This window comes from Micromys minutus (genome assembly GCF_963924665.1).
Source record: "Micromys minutus genome assembly, chromosome: 19".
Taxonomy (NCBI): Eukaryota; Metazoa; Chordata; class Mammalia; order Rodentia; family Muridae; genus Micromys; species Micromys minutus.
This window is the reverse complement of record NC_137954.1, coordinates 50523908-50546258: the sequence shown is the minus strand read 5'-3', so window position 1 is coordinate 50546258 and position 22351 is coordinate 50523908. Positions and strand designations below refer to the sequence as shown.

Below are 22351 nucleotides of genomic sequence, written 5' to 3'. Positions count from 1 at the left end.
GTTAGCCACAGTTGTTGGGCAACTGATCTTATTATATAAAGTTTGCACTTGATTTGCAGAAATCTCATGTCTTTGACTTAAGTATATTCTACAGCGTTGGAATATTCTCCACATTCCTTCTTACCTTTCTGCATTTGCTTTGATGCTTAAAGATGCATATTTCTGAGGCAAGAAAAAGCACATTATCCTGGCAATTCTTTCAAATTCTTTGAAAATTACTTCTTACTTAGAAGACCACTCTTTTGTGAAGCCTTATCATTTAAAAGTTACCTGTCTACCTTCCCTTCCTCATTATTTAACCTGATGGATATCTGTGTATATTGGTTACATTTTTCTATTAAAAACATAAATGTATGATATCGCAATATGAAGCCCACTAGAGAGCTAGTCTGGCATACTCCAAATACCATCCACAGAGTGAAGGAAATAGAGGCTGTCATGCTGGTAGGGTGTTAAGCAGTCTGGCAACACTAGAAGCCATTTTGGGACTTAAACACATGTAACCAGAGATTCCATGCCAATATTTGTATTCTTGAGTGAGATGAGAACCACTGTCCACAGAACAGCGTCAATGTGATGTTCCAGCTGTGCTCTGCATGACAGTCCATGGTGCCAATCACTGAGTGCCCCTGGGACAGTGGAGTACCATAGAGCACTGAGGATGAGCCTGTCACCTTTCCAATATACACAGCTCTGTGGCCACGCCTCTCAAACACAATGACCAGCAAACAAGTAAAAATCCAGTTTATTGCCTAATCTATTTCTATAAATCCTTAAAGTGGCCAATCCGTGGCTGGAAACCAGGATGAACCTTCTCCCAGCTGGAGAAGTAGAAGTAAAAAGTAGAAACTTGAAGCATTCTACCATGTTGCTTCTTGTATGCAACTTGATGCATTTGCTTTTTAGCTATGGAAGATGATTTCTTCTAGGTTTATCTCCAGAGTTCAGGCTTCCTAAAGGTATAATGCAAATTCAGTGCCTCAGAGTGTTTACAACTTATTTGAAGGAAGACAAGTTCAATAGTATACAATTTTAAGGTGCAGAAAACCTGTTACATCCTGTGTTTGAAAGTAAATATAAATTATAAAACTATAAATATGTATTTGTATTATTATATTTATTATATATATCTATCCTCTTTAAAAAACAGAATCAGGAAAACGTGTCATAGAATGCAATCAGTATCTGCTAAACTACATGTAATAAGACTAAAGCATTGCTTAAAACGTACAGGGCAGAAGTAAGGGCAGTAGAAAGTATTGGGTCATGAGCATGAGAGGCCTGTGAGGGGCCTCATTGTTTTAACATGTAGAACGTGGGTGCTATTCATATCTGCCAGAGTGAGTGCATTGTGTGTGCTTGTCTGACTTTGCCAGAGTTGTAGGTCAGTCTGTCCAGCGGATCTCAGCCCTCAGCTGCACACCAGGATCCAAGAAGCTGTTACAGCTTCTAAACTGGACCCTCCAGGGGTGGTACTTGGGCATCTGTGCTTTTGAGCAGGAGCCTGTGATTCTCCTGAGCAGCCAGGACAAACTCTAGTCCCTGTGGGTGGGAGAGTCTTCTCAGGGACCATCAACACGACAACAAATGTCTCTGAAAGTGTCATTTCTTTGTCTTTGTAGCCTCTGTGACTTCTACAGAGACAAGCCATTTTTCATATTTATTTCTTTGTAAGTGTGCCAAGAAATTTCTTTACAAATGGCTTTTATCCATGTACGATATGAAAAAACATAATCCTGCTGCTCAGTGTTAACCCTTAACCTTCCCAGCACTAGGACATTTCTGATCATACTGCAAGCTCCCAGCTCTGTGGTGGGAGGCAGAGTGGGGAAGGACAGGGCAGGGCACTTGGTGACACGCTCCTGAGTCCTGACACACGCACTTCAGAGCTGTCACCCAGATAGTCCTGTTGTTGATAACAGTAAGTTAGCAGATTTTATTACAGTTAATGGAAATGAGTGTTGGAACAATAATACCAGCTAAGTTGTGTGTCTTGTCAAAATCTTACTGGGATTTCTAGTGATTTATTTATTTCATGTGTGTTTGTGTTTTGCCTGCATGTATGTCTATGTGGAGGTGTCAAATGGCCTGAGCTAGATTTACATACAGACACTTAAGATCAGCCATGTGGGTGCTGGGAATTAAACCTGGGTTCTCGGAAGAGCAGCTTTCCTAACTGCTCTAGTCTCCAGTCTCCCATCTATAAAGCTGATCTCCATGTCTTCCCAGGACCCAGTCTCACAATCTGCTCTGTATTTAGTTGCCATATTATCTTTACTCTCCTGGTTTGAGGCCAGGTGGTCATTTTGTTGTTTGTTTGAAGTTCTGTTTCTGCTGCCCTGACCCTTTCTGACAAGTGATTTGTCATTTGGATTTATATGATGTGATGTTCACTTTTGCTGTTGATAGTAGTAGTAGTAATTATTAGTATTATCGTGTGATGTGGGGGTGGTGTGTACATGCCACAGCACAAATGTGGATCTCTGACGACAATGTGAAGTTGATTCTCTCTCTTTTTTTTTTTTTTTTTTTTTTTTTTGCTCATCTTTTATTAGATACTCTGTATTTACATTTAAGATGTTATTCCCCCCTGCCCTGTTCCCATCTCCCCTCCCCCTCCATTTGTCTCCACAAAGGTCCACTCCCTCCTAATCATCCTGTCCACCCCATTGCCTTGGCATTCCCCTACATTGGGAAAACATGGCCTTCCTGGACCAAAAGCGTCTTCTCACATTGATGCCAGACACTGCTATCTTTAGCTACATATGGCAACTGGAGCCACTGGTCTCTCAATGGGTGCTCAATGGTTGGTGTTTTAGTCCATGGGAGTTTTGGAGGGTTTGGTTGGTTGATAATGTTATTCTTCCCATGAGGTTGTAACCCTTTCAGCTCCTTCAGTTCTTTTGTTAGCACCCTCACTGGGGTCCCCGAGTTCAGTCTGATGGTTAGCTTCAAGCAAGCTCAGCTGTATCTATATGACTCTGACATAGTCCCTGAGGAGGCATCTTTATCTGGTTCCTGCCAGTAAGTACTTCTTGGGATCAGCTATATTGCTTAGGTTTGGTGACTGCATATATGGTGGATCCCCAAGTGAGGCAGCTTCTGAGTGATCTTTTCTTCCATCCCTGTTCCTCTTTTTGACATTGCATTTACTCACATGAGTGTTTATTTCTCCCTTCTAAGAAGGACTGAAGCATCCCCATTTTGGCCTTCCTTCTTTTTGAGAACATTGTGAAGCATGTGTCCTTGTTACATGTTGGAGCATCTTTGGGGTATATGCCCAGGAGTAAAATACCTGGGTCCTCAGGTAAAACTATGTCCAATTTTCTGAAGAAAGGCCAGACTAATTTCCAGAGTGGTTGGTCCAGCTTACAACCCCACCAACAGTGGAGAAGTGTTCCTCTTTCTCCGCATCCTCACCAGCATCTGCTGTCATCTGACTGGTGTGAGGTGGAATCTCAGGGTTGTTTGGATTTGCATTTCCCTGATGGCTAAGGATGTTGAGCATTTCTTTAGGTGCTTCTTGGCCATTAGGTATTCCTCAGCTGAGAATTCTTTGTTTAGCTCTGTACCCCATTATTTAATAGGATTGTTTGATTCTCTGGAGTCTAATTTATTGAGTTCTTTGTACATATTGGATATTAGCCAACTATCAGATGTAGAATTGGTAAAGATCCTTTCCCAATCTGTTGACTGCCATTTTGTCTTCTTGACAGTGTTCTTAGCCTTACAGAAACTTTGCAATTTCATGAGGTCCAACTTGTCGATTCTTGATCTTAGAGCATAAGCCATTGGTGTTCTGTTCAGGAAATTTTCCTCTGTACCTATCTGTTCTAAGTCCTCCCCCACTTTCTGTTCTATTAGTTTCAGCGTACCTAGTTTTATGTGGAGGTCTTCCGTCCACTTGGACTTGACCTCTGTGCAAGGATATAGAAAGGGATCGATTTGCATTTTTCTGCATGCTGACTGCCATTTGTTTAAGAGGTTGTCCTTTTTCCATTGAATGTTTTTAGCTCCTTTGTCAAAAATCAAATGACCACAGGTATGTGGGTTCATTTCTGGGTCTTCAATTCTTTTCCATTGATCTACCTGCTTGTCTTTGTACCAATACCATGAAATTTTTCTCACAATTGATTTGTAATATAGCTTGAGGTCAAAGATGGTGATTCCCCTGGAAGTTCTTTTATTGTTGAGAATGGATTTTGCTATGCTAGGTTTTTTGTTGTGCCAGATGAATTTGCAGATTGCTCTTTCCAACTCTATGAAGAATTCAGTTGAAATTTTGATGGGGATTGCATTGAATCTTTAGATTGCTTTTGGCAAGATGGCCATTTTTACAATGTTGACCCTTTCAATCCATGAGCAATCTTTCCATCTTCTGAGATCTTCAATTTCCTTCTTCAGAGATTTAAAGTTCTTGCAATACATATCTTTTCCTTGCTTAGTTAGAGTCACATGAAGGTATTTCATATTGTTTGTGACTATTATGAAGGGTATCTTTTCCCAATTTTCTTTCTCAACATGTTTGTCCTTTGAGTAGAAGAAGGGTACTGATTTGGTTGAGTTAATTTTATAACCAGCCACTTTACTGAAGGTGTTTATCAACTGTAAAAGTTTTCTGGTAGAATTTTTGGGGGTCACTTACGTATACTATCATATCATCTGCAAATAGTGATATTTTGAATTCTTCCTTTCTGACTTGTATCCCTTTGATTTCCTTTTGCTGTCTAATTGCTCTGGCCAGGACTTCCAGTACTATGTTGATAGGGGGAGAGTGGGCAGCCTTGTCTAGTTCCTGATTTTAGTGGGATTATTTCAAGTTTCTCACCATTTAGTTTGATGTTGGCTATTGGTTTGCTGTATATTGCTTTTACTCTGTTTAGGTATGGGCCTTGGATTCCTGTTCTTCCCAAGACTTTTAACATGAAGAGGTGTTGAATTTTGTCAAATGCTTTCTCAGCATCTAGTGAGATGATCATGTGGTTGTTTTCCTTGAGTTTGTTTATATAGTGATTACCTTGATGGATTTCCCTATATTGAACCATCCCTGCATCCTTGGGATAAAGCCTACTTGATCATGATGGTGGATGATTGTTTTGATGTGTTCTTGGATTCAGTATGCAAGAATTTTATTGAGTATTTTTGCATCGATGTTCATGAGAGAAATTGGTCTGAAGTTCTTTTTTTTTTTTTTCTTGGTAGGGTCTTTGTGTGGTTCAGGAATGAGCATAATTGTATCTTGGAAGAACAAGTTGGGTAGTGTTACTTCTATTTCTACTTTGTGGAAGACTTTGGAGTATATTGGTATTAGGGCTTCTATGAAAGTCTTCTATGATAGAATTCTGCACTGAACCCATCTTTTTTTTTTTTTTTTTTTTTTTTTTTTTTTAGTAGATTTTTGATGACTGCTACTATTTCTTTAGATGTTATGGGATTGTTTAGATGGTTTATCTGATGCTGACTTAACGTTGGTATCTGATATCTGTCTAGAAAATTGTCCATTTTCTCTAGATTTTTCAGTTTTGTTGAGTATAGGCTTTTGTAGTAGGATCTGATGATTTTTTGAATTTCCTCAGCTGCTGTTGTTAAGTCTTCCCTTTCCTTTCTGATTTTGTTAATTTGGATACTCTCTCTTTGCTCTCTAGTTAGTCTGGCTAAGGGTTTATCAATCTTGTTGATTTTTACAAACAACCAACAGGTTTTGTTGATTCTTTGTATAGTTCTTTTTGTTTCTACTTGGCTAATTTCAACGCTGATTTTATTATTTCCTGCCGTCTGCTCCTCTTGGGTGTATCTGCTTCTTTTTGTCTTAGAGCTTTCAGCTGTGCTTTCAAGATTCTAGTGTGTGCTCTTTGGAGACACTCAGAGCTATGAGTTTCCCTCTTGGTACTGCTTTCATTGCATCCCATAGGTTTGGGTATGTTGTGCTTTCATTTTTATTAAACTTTAAAAAATACTTAATTTCTTTCTTTATTTTCTTCTTGACTATGTTATGATTGAGTTCAGCTTCCATGTGTATGTGGGCTTTTTGTTGTTTGTGTTGTTATTAAAGACCAGCCTTAGTCCATGGTGATCTATTAGGATGCTTGGGAGTATTTCGATCTTCTTGTATCTGTTGAGGCCTATTTTGTGACTGACTGTGTGGTCAGTTTTGGAGAAGGTACTATAATGTGCTGAAAAGAAGGTATATTTTTTTGTTTTAGGATGAAATATTCTGTAGATGTCTGTTAATTCCAATTGGTTCATAACTTCTGCTAGTTTCACTATGTCTCTGTTCAGTTTCTGCTTCCATGATCTGTCCATTGATGAGAGTGGGGCGTTAAAGTCTCCACTATTACTGTGTGTGATGCAATATATGCTTTGAACTTTAGTAGGGTTTCTTTTATGAATGTGACTGACCTTGTATTTGGAGCATAGATGTTCAGGATTGATAATTCATCTTGATAGATTTTTCCTTTGATGAATAAAAAGTATCCTTCCTTATCTTTTTTGATAACTTTTGCTTGAAAAATCTCTTTTATTTGATATTAAAATGGCTACCCCAGGTTGTTTCTTGGTACCATTTGCTTGGAAAGTTTTGTTCCCCAGCCTTTAACTCTGAGATAGTGTCTGTCTTTGTCTCTGAGATGAACTTCCTGTATGCAGCACAATGCTGGATCCTGTATATGTATCCAGTCTGATAGTCTGTTTCTTTTTATTGGGGAATTGAGTCCATTGATATTAAGAGATATTAAGGACTAGTGAATGTTGTATCCTGTTATTTTTGTTATTAGCGGTAGAATTATGTTTGTGTGCTTTTCTTCTTTTGGTTTTCTTGCGTGTTTTTTTTTTTTTTTTTTTTTTTGGGTTGGTTTTTGGTTTTTTTTTTGGGGGGGGTTGCTTCGGGGGTGGTTTCTCTTCTTTTGTTGGAGTTTTCTATCTATTATCATTTGTAGGACTGGATTTATGGACAGATATTGTGTAAATTTGACTTGTCCTGGAATATCTTGATCTTTCCATCTATAGTAATTGAAAGTTTTGCTAGGTATAGTAACCTGGACTGGCATTTGTGTTCTCCTAGGGTCTGCATGATGTCTGTCCAGGCTCTTCTAGCTTTCGTAGTCTCTGTTGGGAAGTTGGTATGATTCTGACTGGTCTGCCTTTATTATATGTCACTTGTTTTTTTCCCTTACTCCCTTTAGTATTCTTTCTTTGTTTTGAACAGTCGATATTTTGACTAAAAGGAGGAATTTCTTTTCTGGTCCAATTTATTTGGAGTTCTGTAGGCTTCTTTTATGTTCATGGTTATCTTATTCTTGAGGGTAGAGAAGTTTTCTTTATTATTTTGTTGAAGATATTTACTGTGCCTTTTAGTTGGGAGTCTTTGCCCTCTTCTAGACCTATTGGTCTTCTCATTGTGTCCTGGATTTCCTGCATATTTTGGGTTAAGAGCTTTTTGATTTTTGCATTTTCTCTGACTGTTGTGTCAATGTTTTCTGTGTTGTCTTCTGCCCCTGAGATCCTCTTTTCCATCTCTTGCAGTCTGTTGATGATGCTTGCATCTATAATTCCTGATTTCTTTCTTTGGTTTTCTATCTCCAGGCTTGTCTCTTTCTGTGATTTCTTTATTGTTTTTATTTCCGTTTTCAATTCCTTCACCTGTTCGGTTGTGTTTTCCTGTAGTTCTTAGAGTGATTTTGTTTTTTCTCTTCATGGGCTTCTACTTGTTTATGTGTGTTCTCCTGTAATTGCTTAATTGCTTAAGCTTCTCAAAGATCTCCATCATCATCATGAAGTATGATTTGTAAGTCTAAATCTTGTTTTTCTGCTGTGTTGGGAAATCTACTACTTGCTGTGTTGAGTGAACTGGGTTCTGATGTTGCCAGGTTGTCTTGGTTTCCATTGCTTAGATTCTTGTGCTTGCTTCTTGCCATCTTGTTATCTGTGATGCTAGGTGATCTTGTTGTCTCTGACTGGAGCTCATCTCTCCTGTGGGTCTGAGGGCCCATGGGCTCAGGAGGGAGATTTCTTCTGTATGTTTGGCTCTTTTTGGTCAGGCAGTGAGTTCTGATGGCAGTGACTTGGTTCTTTCTTTGTGGGCTCAGGTAGGAGAATGCTTGTGAGGCTGTTCTGGGAGCTCAGCCATCTGTGGGCAGGTCCTGAGTCCTGATGGCGGTCACCCAGCCCTCTCTCTGGGCCAGAAAGGGGCCAGAAAGGACCTGTTCGCGGAGAATACCATATTATCTGGGCTCTGAGAGTTTCTGAGCTCTGAGAGTTCCTGGCATTCCTTTCCCGGATAGCCTGTGGGGGGTGGGGGCAGGCTCACCATGGGCTCAGGTGGGCAAGAGCTTGTGAGGGTGTTCTGAGGCACAGCCATCTGCATACAGGTCCTGAGTCACCTTAATGCTTCTTCATACTCCTTCTGTTCTGATGTCATAAAACACCCAACATTTGGTTTGTATAAGAAATTCTTTCTCTAGGAAGCTCTGATTCCTCTTAGTGGAGAATGATATTTTGACACTGAAGGTCCAGTAGTACTAATTGTTCCTAATCTCTCTCAGAAGAGTATGTGCATGTTTGCTGAGCTATGCATACTCACCAACCATGTTGATTATCAGTTCTGAGAGCTGTATTTATTCACATAAGCAGTAGATACTGAATTGCTAGTTCATAGTCTTAATGTCCAGTCAAAATATTGTTTCCAAAGCAAATACATTACTGTAGCTGTGTAATTCACCTGGCTTATGTATAGTACGGTCAGATTCGTCTGTGATAGTGCTTCTCCTTGAGTTCTTCATATTGATTTTTGTTTTTGTCTAGGAAATGATGTAAAGCACGAAGATAGTTGAAAAAAATCAATAACAGGTGTTCTAAGTGGTGGCTTTCCTGCCTCAGCACACACCTTCATCTCAGACCCGCCTTTCCTTGTATGTTCTGCCAGCCCTTACCACATTGTTATAGATGAGCATGTCTGTGCATCCTTTTCTGGCATGGGTAAGGTGGTAGTACACATACACATTGCTTTGTACTCGTCTTTTTCCCCACATAGACCTTAGGAGGTCAGCATACCTTAGTCTCTGCTCGTTGTTTTGGTCTCAGTCCTGGTGGGAACCAGTACCACTGCTTATTCATGCGACTTCCTGTGTGTGAGCATTTAGGATCTTTCCTGTTTAAACTGACAGTCAACACTCCAATAAATAAAGTCACTCATACTTTTATATTTAATTTTGACCAAGAAATTCTACTTCTAGTGTTCTACTTTGAAAATATAGGTTGGATAATATAAAAGTTGTCCAGGCTAGACTTGAGCCAGCCCTCTAGCCAGGATAATGTGAGTTTATGATGCTTCTGTCTCAGCCGTTCAAGGAACTTGTATTTCAGACCTGCAGCACCAGACTCCAGCCAGGCCTTTTCATTTTGTATCAACTGCTCACTAGTGTTTGCAGAAACACCAAACCAACTATGACATTTATGTAGCAAAACGTCCCTTACAAGTATTATCTCATTTGAACCTGTGAAGTAGGTGAGACATTCAGTCAATATCCCTATTATCTGGATGAAGAAGCTGTGTCTCACACAAGTTAAATATCACCCTGAGGTCAGGCGTCTACTAAATGGAGTAGCTAGAACTGAAGCCGATGTTATATCACATTACAGTTTCATAGCTAGCTCATGAACAAGGAATGAAGAAGTTGCCAAAGGCACCATATATTTCAAGAGAGAGAAGTTATTTTATATATATTTTGTAATCAAAATTTCCCATTAAGTTGATGCTATCAACACAGACTAAATACTTGGCCATCCATAAGCTGTAATGTTTAGGTCTTGAGTTAGCAGTGAAGAGAACAGACGCGGTCACCATCCTGCCCGGATGAGCTGATCACCTGGACTGAGGTTGTACCCTTTGTTAGAGCCAGCCTTTGTGAACTACTCAGCCTGAGCTGCCTTTCCCTGAAGTGTGTATTGTTCTGTAAGGCTACAGAGGGATTAAGAAGTTCTTCAGGAATACCTCAAGGCCAGCCTGCATCCCAAGCCTGCATCCCAAGCACACATGCACTAACTACACGTTGTTATTTCCTAGAGCTGTCTACCTACTTTTCGAGAGTGCTCGTCACAGTTGAGAATTAGCTTTACTTCCACATTTGTTTTGGAACTAACTGTGTCATGATAGTGCTGAGGACTCTGCTCTGCTGCTGGTCTGCTCCAGCATCGGTCGTCACTCATGGGATATTTCCATGGTGACTCTCGCTACTTTATTTATTTATTTATACTTGAGCCACATAGACTGGCCTACGCGCTCTGTCCCTTCTCATCTCTACCTTCTAATGGGCTGTTTCCCCAGCCGGCCTGAGCCTTTGTTGCTTCAGAGAACTCTGGGTTAGTTTTTCTGGGAAGGCTTCTTTGTCATCTTCCCTTGCATATTTATAACATGTACACAGCCCAGTTACCTTAGTAGGAGAGGTAGGCCAGTAAGTCAGTCAGTGCTATGTACCCAGTTGAAACAAAGGGCTGGGTGACGAACTCTGAGCACGTGGCCTCTCAGGAAGGTCTGAGCAATGAGAGGGATGTGGGAATAGACTGGGATGGAGAAGAAACATGGTCTTGTGACCGTTAACTGAGCTGTTCTCTCCCCCTCACCTCCAGTCCGCTAGCCCTGAGCTCTACATATGTCTGAATCCCCACACCCAGGCTCAGGATGTCACACCACAGTCCCCCTGCTGGGATGCTGCCTGTCAGTGCCACCATGCCCTGTGGTTCTGGTGTGCATATCTGATTAGTAGACAGAACTGGGTACTGACTTCCATCTTCAGATCCTGTTTCCACCTGTACTGTCTTGTAACCACGAGGAAGTTATTCAGTGTCTCTGTGACTTGATTTCCCAATCTTAAGGTACCCATGAAGGCTAAATCAGATTCTTAACCAGAAAGCCTTAGTCCAGAGCCTGACTTACAGAAGGCAGTCTTGGCTGTCAGTGGAACAAGCTTTAGCTTTCTTAGCTCTCGTGAGGTTCACTGAAGAAAGGAGCCATGTTGGGAATAATGACGCTGAAGCCCAGCTTCGGGACACAGAGAGTGGCCAGCACTAAAACCACATGCCCTGGTTTACCCACAGCTGTCACCTTTGCTGTGTACTGTCATTTGGACAAGAGAGAGCAAAGAGACACCAGACACAAGTCACTCCAGAACTAGGTCTGCAGCTTCTGAAGACTTTTTCTTTGCTCATGTGGCACCCTAGAAAAGCATCTTATGCCATCTGTTTGCCTGTTCCTGACTAGTACAGGACTTCTGTGTTAGCCCTAAGTCTCAGTACACAGTGGTTTGTAATCCTCTGGCCTCCAGCCTCCCATAATGTGTGCATTGCATCTTCTATGCTCCATGGAACAATTCGGACTGGAAGAGAACTCTTTCATGCACCTTCTGCTTCCTGTATCATAGAAGGTCTTGGGGATATTCTTAACCCCTGAAAACAATGCCAATACCAGAGAGAATAATAGTCTTCGAAAGTCAGAGACACCGATGGGATTAGCCTGGGATGTTATGCCTACCCCTACTGCTGTTACACACTTGCAGTGCCTATCCCTACTGCTGTTGCACACTTGCAGTGCCTAACCCTACTGCTGTTGCACACTTGCAGTGCCTATCCCTACTGCTGTTACACACTTGCAATCCAACTTGAAGGTGTTAAATAAGCATTGGTGATAAGAGGAACTCAACAAATTTCTCTGTGGCATTTTTAGTTGAAAAGTGGAATAGGGGTCGTTGTTTTACAAACACTAAATGCCCGACTTCCTGTAAATACTTTTTGTTATGGGAACACATGGATATGGGGACAATAGTTCAAAAAATTATGGAGGTGGTTATCAGAGATTTTGCCAAGTGATGTTTCACGAGTTGTATTTATGTACATGAGAAAGTCATTCTGCCTTTCTAAATGAAGCCAGCACAGTTTTTTTAAAAAAAACACCACCACCTCTACAGTTCCAGCAATCAAAGCATATCATGAGAACAGGGGACCAAACACCCTATCTCCTTTTTAAGTGTGGTAGTGTTGAAGTTTTCATCACAGGTCAGTGCTGTGTGGCATTATGTTTGCTGCAGGTATTAAAAGCCATTTCTTATGCTTCATAAACGTTCGAGCCACACTCACCGATCTAACCCCAAAGAACAACCCTGTGTGCTGATGGTGTCTCCAGCAGGGGTTTGGAGCTTTGATGGATAACTAAAGTACCTCTGAGATCAAAGCCTAAGGCATCTGCACGGAAGTGTTGGCACTGAGATAAGGAATCAAGAACACCAGAGATAACGATGTGGTTTTCAGAAGGCAGGCTTCTTTTATATATCAATAGAAGGAAGACTTCTGATACGGCAAGGAAATTTACCATAACAAATATATTCCCATTACTGCTCTTTGGCCTGGCACCAATTAAGTTCAACTATATGTATAATGTATACTCTTAATTCCCAACAGCCCCAAGAAGAACTAATAGGAAAAATATATGTTCTTACATCTTACAGGTCACATACAGATGGAAAAAATTATACTGATGTATAAAGAATTTGCATGCACTATAACACACCTCAAAATGGTGTTTATGTGGAAATCCTTTTCTTTTAAGAATCATTGGACTTACGTGGAATAGAATTTAGCTAGCACTGGGGCTTTTACAGCGCTCCATCACTTGTGTCTGTTCCTGCTGCAGATCTGAAAGCTTAAAAGTACATGTATCCTTTATGTGAGTAAACCAGTGAGAGACTGTGTCCAGTGCAAGAGAAATTACGGAATGATTATTTACTGCACAGAAGGGTTTGTCATAGGGCAATCCCTCTTAAAGCATTTCCAGTTTAATTTAGTTTATGAAACATTCATTTGCACACAGCATTTCAGGAATCAGTTTCATCCGGAAATGAGCTGAGTGATCAGCTCAACCCTTACCCTGCTAACGCCAGTGCTCCCTCCGTTCCTCCCGCAGCACTGATCGCCATCGGGCGATACAGCGTGACCATAGAGACCGTGGACGTTGGATGGTGTAAAGAGATCACAGATCAAGGAGCCACCCTGATCGCGCAGAGCAGCAAGTCCCTGAGATACTTGGGCCTGATGAGATGTGATAAAGTAAGACTTGTTTGTTTTCTGCATTTAGTTGCTATAGCAATTCTTTTCCTACGTACCCGTGCACACCACCAGCCATACATTTTCCACCTGGTTTCCTAAAGCAATCTGGAATTATTTTTGTATTTCTGGTTAATAATGAATGTTTGTACTTAAGAGCAAAAAGATGGTCGCAGAGTCATGGTAGAATGTAGCTTCTTGTTCCTACGTGAAGAGAGCAGCGTTTGAAAGGCAGCATGCAGCATGCTACTGTAGGGACTGACAAGAGAGTTCTAGATTTTAAATATCCTGCAAGAGTAGAGTGTCAGTTTGGCTTTTCATACGTGTTCATTTGTTTATCCACCTTCATCTCTTCTGGCCATTGGTGGCAATGGGAAGCAGCGTGTGTCCCCCGCACATCAGACTGTCTCTCCTGTCACGTGTGAAATGGCCCCAGAGGCTCAGCCACTGGTTCCTGGAGCAGCAGGCAGGGCTTGAGTGTGAGTGTAGGATTAGTGCTGTAGTGAAGCTTGACCGCATGGAGACTGAGGAGGAAGATGGAGACCGTCTGTACAGACCCTGGGAAGATGGCTTCTCCTTTGCAACTTCCACAATTTCCCTACAACAGACCAAAGAATGAATTCTTTATTTGTATTGCAAAAGCAAGAAAATGGAGGTTGAGAACTCTCAGACCCCTGCAGACAGCTGCTCACCCAAAACCTCAGCCTTCCTTGCACAGTGCCGAGGCTGCCTTTAGCCAAGGTGCACTTCAAGGTGTGCACTAAAAAAGTGTTCTCATCTTATTCCAGTTTCCCTGTCTGTGCCGCCTCTGCAGAGACTATTGGGAACAAATCTATCCACAAGAAGTGACACTAGGATACCATGATGCTCAAAGGTCATACATTTTCTAAATGGAGACAAACCTGGACAAAATAACAGTGGCCCTAAACCCTTCTGTGCTTTGTCTTTCTTGACGATAGATGTAATTGTTGCTTCCGAAGCTTTAAAATTTCAACTGTTCTAAACCGTTGCCAGTTATGTTCTAGGAACTGCATTGTATCTTTTCAGCCCAGTGCAGAAAGCTGCTTTGTATCTTAGCAACAGCACTGAGACCCAGGGGACCAAGTCTCCTTCAGCACTCGTCACTGGCTAAGAGAATGCTGTTGCTAACCTTGTCATCTTTAAAGCTAAACGGTCTGCAATAGCCAGAGTATTCTAGAAACACAACACCGTAACCATCAAGCTCCTCAGAGTCCACCAGAAAGCCAGGCGGCATGTGCTCTCTCAACCAAGGACTCCAAGTGAAGGGATGTAGAACCCCTCGTCTCTAACCTACCCTCAGATACCAGTTACTATCCTTTATGTTCTTGTTTGTTAGTTTAGAAGACCGTCCACACTTTGTTGCTGACCAGCATTTTGCTGATGTTTAAGTTAAAGAATTTTGGACTTTAAAAAAAGGCACAAATTACTTCAAAATGAGATGAAGAGTCTGTTGGTGTCCCTAAGGTGTGTAGCCTACACCATGTTCAGTTTCTGAATCCATTCTCAGACCAGAGAGGTGCTCTGAGCCGTGCTGTCTAGTTCCCCGAGAGTCAAGTCAGCTCAGAGCCAGACATAGGGGGTTCCATGAGAACAGAAGATGCTTCCAAGCCACACACAAAGCAAGCAAAGCCTTGAACAGAGATTTGGATGAAAGTCCAAGCTAAAGTATCTGTTCAGATTTCACATTCCTGTCATGGCATCCATCTTAACTTCTAGCCAGGACGGAGAAAGGTTTGACAGAGAGGAAAAGAAGCTTATAATAGGGGCATGTCCTCTGGGACCAGTTTGAGTCAAATCTGAGTACAGACTTAATAGTTGTGGAGTCCCAAACAAAGCTCCTTTCCAGGTTTATGAAATGAAGATTTTTCTAGTACCTATCTTATAGAAATGTGAGTATGTGAATGAAATAATGCAAATAAAGTGCTCAGCATAACTCAGCCATTATCATATGTGTATGATATATACAGTATATATTATATATAATCCTGAATTATTCTTTTCAGTGTTATTGGAATTTGTATTATACTGTGACATTTGAATTTCCAAATGCAGTGTATACACACACACACACACACACACACACACACATCTTACACTGTATTTTTGGAAGCAAATTTTTCAATTCAAGGGAAAAGTAGACTCAGTCTACAAAAGATACTTTTGTAGTTTCTTTGTCATCAAAACTTAAATATCCTATTGAAAGATATCAATAATCATACTTTTACACACATTACAAATAATCACAAATGTCCCCATGGAACACAGTACATTTGATTATAGTTACTAACCATCTGCTCAGTCACAGACATGGGGAAAAAATAAATATTAGATCGCTGGCACAGGGGTAGGAAAATAAACTAACCGGAAGAAACCAGTCAGGAGTGGAACCAAGAAACAGGAAAACTAGGACCAAGGCTGAGAGAAGAGCTGAGGGTGTTTCAGATTTGGTCACCATGCTAGTGAAGCATTGAACAGCCAAACTGATACCTGGTTACCACCCTGTCGCAGCCCAGCAGACCTGACAGCCACTAATCAAGTTCATTAGTTAGAGAGCCCACACCATCTGGAGCCAGCCAAGGGCTAGGAGACTTCATCTACACAGCCATCTAGTCAAGAATGTGGTCAGCAGGACCCCCGAGCTGGGGAGAGACATGTTTCTATGTCTCTCCTGACATGTTCTGGGGTTCTCTGGACCTTAGAATTTGTGAAGTCAAGTAGGCATGGTAGTGGTTTCCTTTAATTCCAGGACTGGGGAGCCAGAAGCAGAGACCCTGAGTTCAGGTAATCCAGGGCTGCATAGAGCAACTGTTCCAGGGACAGAAAGGAGTGGCAGAGTCCAGTCGTGTTTGCTTCCACGTTGAAGTTTCATTTGGAGACGCTTATATTTAATTTGGAGGCTGTATTTTACCACTTCAACTTCTAAGAGGTTACAAGAATAATAAAATAGCATTTATTTGTTATAGAAAAAATTCAGTATCTCTCTGTGTCTGTCCTCCCTCCTAACCCCAGATGAGAAACATTAAACATATTCTTTGCAGCTGAGAAAGCATGTACTTGGATTATCAATGTCTAAGTAAATTTGCAGTAAATTTGTTTGGCTGCAGCCTTGCTGAGTCCTAGGGAGGAGTCCTCCAGCCTTCCGCCAACTGTAACCTTCCCCCACGAAGTTGTAAAGTTAGGAGGTGCATTAAGAAGTCTCTGTTAGAGCAGCTTTTCTGATGGCTGGGTAGATAAGCATGTTAAAAGAGTTTGAAGCTGACGCCACATAATCTCCTAAACTTTAATGCATTGTAAAAACCAGCAGAAGAGAGCGCTGTGTGAGACTGCTTTGATGAATTGGGGTGAGTTCATATTCTTAAAGACTGTTCAAAGGCTTGCTTGACCTTGGGAATTAGAGCTGACCTGATATCACCTATCAGTTTGACTTATGTTTATTTAGTGATTTGGTTAATGATACTTAGGTGATCGATGGAACTGTGATAAAAAGCAATGTGTTTACTAGAGCTTCCACAACTATAAAAGTCAATGGTGACTTTGGTCATAGAAATTGTTTTCACAACTTCAGTGACTTCTAGACTATGAGTCTGTTTCTTAGGATATTTTCCTCATTTGGAGAGAATAAAACTGAAAAGGGAAAAAATGCCTGGGAAAGCTTTAGGGCAAATGGAAATGCAGTACTGAAGGTTAATAAAAATGATTTGGGGTGACGAGGTTGGTGAGGAGGAGGGGTGCGCCATGGCATGGCATTGGCTGGAAAAGGAGCCCTTGCCAGAGGCAGCTTGGCTGGTTTGGGAAACCGCTGCACTGTGTGCTAATACCAGAGTTTGGAGACACAGGCCTGAATTATGAACAGTGAATAACATCATAAACGTAGCAGTTCTCAAATGCCAAACCCTTGTGAGAAGCAGTTGGATTGAGAAGTGCTGGAGCTTTTAAAAGCTCCCTTTCACTTTCTTCTTCTTTTTTTTTTTTTTAAACTTCATGCAGAACTAATTTTACACACTGTTCATTTGATTTGAAAATGCCAGCGTCTGGGGTATCATTAAAGAGCGTTATTGAGGGAGCCACTCTTGGCAAAGCTTCTGCTTAAAATGCTTAGTTCTTAGGATCCTGCAGAGCTATAAACCAGGAGGAAACTCACCCCGTTTATACTTTAGGCCACTCGGCCTTGTCCCTCCCCTGCCTGCATCAAGCAGGTGGCTGCCTTCTGTTGCCTCCTCCTTCTTGGGCAGTAGAGGTGTCTAGAAGGCTCTGCCAGCCCTGTTACTCAAGGAAGAGACATAAATAGGTTGTGAAAGGTCCATGCCGATGTCCTATGACCAAAGCCTCCTGGAATTTCTTTGATTTCTAGTTGACATAAATTAGAATTACACAGGCGTGAAGAGTCCACCCAGAAAAGATCAGAGAGACTGATGGGGGTGGAGAGCTGCCTTTGTGGGATTCCATTGATTACCCAGCTGCCTCCAGGCCAGGGGTCCAGCAGAGGCTGACTATTACTGGTCCACAGCATGGAAATAATCAAATCAATTCATTTCTTATAAAAATGTACTTCCCAAGACCTTCGTTTTCATCTGCCACTGTTCTTGAAATTCTTGGAAGAGTAAAATCAGTTATTTGTTTTAATGAAGGTGGATGGCTGTAAGGAGTTCTCTAGGATGCAGGAAGGTCCAGTTCTCACGTGGAATTCCTTGATTAAATGGCAAAGAGAAGGCTAATACAGAAAACAAGTGACGGAGACCAGTCAGCCAGAGTCGGCCTTACAGCCGCAAGATGTCCAGGGCCAAGTTCCATGTGCCCAATTTAATGCAAAAATATTCAGGAAAATTTGACCACTGAACTGCTTTTCTCAGAAAGTAATTATGGTAAGAGAAAGCCTCAACAACTGAAAATATTTTTGTGGGGGAAAAAATGGGGCTTTAGTAGCTTGTTTAGGAATTGTGAGCAGGAAAGCCCTGTGGGGAGAATAATAGATAGCTGTGTAACTAATACACCGAACTAACTGGAAAAATCAGTTTAAGGGAAAGATAATTTGTGGGGCACTGTGTCCAGGACTGTTTGGGTAGCAATTCAGCCATGTAACAAAGTGAACAGGGCCTCCTTCCCACCCCCACAGCTGTCTTCAGACCGCCCTTAGCCAAAATTTAAAAATTTAAATTGATGCCCTGTTGAAGAAAATACATTGAGAAAAAAAAATGCTTTCCATTCTGTGAAGGCGGGAATAGTCTGACTGACCTAAACTGTGTAGCCTCTTTCTTGAGAGACTGGTCACCTAGCCAGTGCACAGCCTTGTGTGCCCAAAGATAGAGGCAGGTTGAGACAGCAGGGGATGCAGGGCTCTGCACTCTGAGCTCCTGCCTCTGCTTGAAGCATCAGCATCTTCTTGCTGACAAACCAGTTCCACTGTGATTTTCCAATAGGAGCTCCTTAAAGCCCATCTGACAGCCTGGTAACTGAACAGGGAGAAGCCCACCAGCTAAAATTAAGGTTACCCATAGGCCTCATCTCTGTCAGCTCTTCCCATCTCATTTCTAACCATCCGATGTACCTCCAACGCTGAGTGTAACTGCCACTCCCATCCTGAGCCCAGCTCAGCTGTTACACCAGGGAACACTGGTATGGTGCTTCATGGGACATGCCACACTGCCCACTTTTGACTTTTGTTACTGTGCCACCTCTGCAGCCTTTCAGAACTTAATCACAAGCCTTAGAGTCACATGATGGTGATCTGAAACACGATGATATTAACAACATGTGCCCGGAAGGTCGTGTTACAAGAGTAACGGAAACAAGACTAAACCACTGAGCCCAAAGTCAGGGTCATGGTAAACACTCAATACATGTTGGCTTCTCTTTCCATTTATTAGGGGTATGCATTGGAATCTTTTATCTGACACATTTATCACTTGCCCTAGCAGGGTCATAGTTTTTAGCTCTAAATATAAATCTACATGCTAAGATCTTAAACAAAACAAAAAAGAAAAACAAGCAGCTTCCTGAGATACATGCAACAACAATATTTTAAAATAATAGAATTTGTTTTCAGGACTCTTAGTAAAGGGCACAGAGGAAGGTAAAAATCTAGAGGCCTGTAGGTCTCAACAATACTTGGTTTTGTGTCTGTTTGACTTTGTTGTGAGCAGAGCAGAGACTTGTCAGTCACAAGCCATCTGGGAGCCGGAGCCAGGCGAGGGTTTGCTCTTGAGGAGGCTCAGCATCTGGTTGTGAGGTGTGCTGCAAAGAACTGCTTGTGTCTTGCTCACCTCTGCTTGGGGACTGGCATATCATGAGAATCAGGGTCACTAGACTGCTGTGTTGAGGAGCCTGAAGGCACCCTGGAGTATCATTGCTGCACGGTCAGTGCTCACCTTGGAGCTTCCATTCGGCTTCAGTAATAATATGAAAGACGAGGCTATAGGATTGTGATTTAACCGTAGAAAGGGTCATGCCAGTTCAATAACCCTTGCCCAATCACAGACGGGCCTGGCTTCTGTGCCCTGTAAGACTGAAGGCCCTCTGTCATCAGCTACCAGGATGTCCAGCCCTCAGGTGAGTCGCCTGCCCCTACTGTGCTGTGGCCCCTGAAACTCTGGTTTCTGCTCTTCACATAGTCTTTCTCCTTCTAACTTTACCGTACATGTTACTAATGTGCTCAGTAAATTTCCGCTGAGTGGCTCACTATATAGTCCCGTCACTGCGGTAGGAAACACCGTAAAGATAGTTCTACCCATGGAGCTCACAGTGCCTGAGAAAGAATGGCAGCTTAAATATTGTGAATTTGGGTATTGTGTGACTGCTTGTTGGCTTGTTCTAAGAGGATATACTGAGTGATTCCATGGCTCAAACAGCAGTCCAGCTGTTGTCCTCCCTGCCCCTCCCAATCCCAGTCTTTGTCATCTGGAACCCTGGTTGTCTAGGGACAGGTCCCTGGCTTTCTCTTTACCTGTTACTTTCTGATTTTACGCTCACCATGGTTCTGATGTAGTATCTCCAAGCACACAGTCCACCTCCCTGTTCACAACCTGTCCATCTCTTGGCAGTACACTCAAAGGACAGCAACTCCCTGACTGTGAGTCATTCTTTTGCTCCCTTCTCCATCCCCACCCCACCGACCTTCTCGCCTCCTCTCTCTTCCCTTCTTGTCCCACAGTCTCTGCTCCTGGGTTTACAGAAAAGGAACAGTGTGTATAACACCCTCATGGGAAGTAAACAAACTTGCTGAGACAACATGCTGACTTTCCACCCCCTCATTACACTAAAGTTCTAAGTTTTTTAAACCAGGACCTACATGCAACAGGGTCAAACAAAACAGACTTACTACACACATACGCATCAAATAGTGGGCGGTGGATCATCTTATGTCGTCATCTGCGTTCTCTTCAGCTCTTTGTTGCTGTAGATATTTGACATCCTGCCAATTTTGCTCACACTGGTGCTGTATAGTTACAAGTTTGAAAATATTTAGAACCCACTGCCTCTTAACCATGGGGTAGATTGGGAGAGGTGTAGCATCTAGACTGAAAGAAATAAATAACCAAATAAGAAAGATGCTATCTTCAGTCTAGTGCCTGTTTCCTGTAGCTGGAGAATTTTGGGGTGACTGAAGGCACCTGTTTTTCCCCAAGCCCCTCGATAGTCCATCTCCTAAGTGCTCTGGTTTCTGTTCAGTTCTGCTTCTGAAAATCAAACACAAACATTTCCTTTCAGATTTCGGGATTTTAATCTACATGGTAACATTTCCACTGGTGCCTGCTCTCGATAACCGCTGAGTCCTGAGCATCTGTATATGAAAATGCGTACTGAAAACTGAGAGGCAGAAGCAGTGGAAACCGCTAGACATGGAAGAAATCTTATTTTATAGCGAAGAGAGTCCCCCCACCCCCCATTATGTCTTCAACTTAACTTGAGGATATATTCCATAAACACTGCGCTCACCGCTGCAACCACAGCCACGTTAGCCTTCGGGCCCAGGGTTCTCAAGGTGCTGTAGAACACCACAAATGATTCCTCTGGGTAACCAGCATGGTCTGGTTTTCACGTGTACTGCATGCACAGACTCATACCTCCTAGCAGCAGATCAAGCCCACGATCACACCTAAAGACTGGACTCAGAGGTTTGCACCCAGCATGAAACAGCATTCGTGGTGGGAGATTGCGTGCTGATACTGGGAATGAAAATGTCACCGACTTCTCTGACAGTCAGGGTATTGGGCCCCCTGTCACACTCATTCTAATTAGAGGCTTCAGGTTAGCGAGCCCCAATTCTCACCACTGTTGGTGTTTCTGTGATCCCCATCTCCCAGGCTCTTCACTGTGTCTTCATTGTGCTAATTCAAGTGAACAGAAGCAGGTGCTCGTGTTAACAGGCAGCCTGCGTCTCACGAGACACAGCGTTAGCCAGGCCTGCTGTGACATTGACAGCATATAGTGCTTCCAGTCACCGCCAGTTCTAAAATGGAAGGACTGTTGGACAACACAGACTGGCTTTACAAGGCTGCTCCATCCAGCATTACCTTCTCGTCTCTGTACCCTTCTATGCTTCAAGACTTTTAGATGAGGTGTGTGTGTTTGTGTGTTGCAAATCAGGACTATATTAGTGTTTTTCTCTCTCTCCCTGTCTCTCTCTATCCCGCTGACCACTCTCCTCCCTTACCCTCCCTTCCTTCCCTCTGTCCATTACTCTCTCTCCTGCACCGGCAGTTTACAATCTTAAGTTATAAAGGACCCAAGTTTTGTCTGTGTCTCCATTTGTCTCAAGCCACCATAATCAACTGACCCCATGATGAGCAAGTGGTATCAGAGATGCCAACAAGATACACGGCCTTCCTTCTTTTAAATGTACTGAATGGTCTTTGATGGCTTCTCTAGCACCCTGTGTCTTTCCTCTAGGAAGCACTAAGTCAGTTTGAGAGCTAGATTTCTGGGCTCTTTGTTTCTTTATTTCCCATTAGCTTCTGGGAAAGTCGTTGAGACCCAGTTAGAGACCTGAGGTCAGGCATAGAAAGAAGACAGCAGTGTGTATTTAACACATTAAAAAACAAGCCTTTTGTTTGGTACAGCAATGAATATTTGACAGTGGTGGCTATAACGTCCTGAGCGGGTTCCTCTGCCCAGCTCCATAGTCAGGGCAGTAGTGGGAGGGCATCGCTGGAACGGGTTGGGACCTGTTGCTTTTATTCTTGCCTTCAGGTGCCAGTGGCAGGAATCAGCCGTTCCTTCTCAACCTGTGCCGTGTATCTGAGTC

General features: G+C 42.4%; 1 protein-coding gene across 1 annotated transcript in view; it reads left to right on the top strand.

The window, feature by feature from the left end:
* The window catches only part of FBXL17 (F-box and leucine rich repeat protein 17), a 423066-nt gene that overhangs the window by 390263 nt on the left and 10452 nt on the right, over positions 1-22351 (top strand). The window contains exon 8 of the mRNA XM_080933091.1: positions 12950-13092. Coding sequence (XP_080789217.1) covers positions 12950-13092 — 143 coding nt within the window. The remainder of the gene's footprint in view (positions 1-12949; positions 13093-22351) is intronic.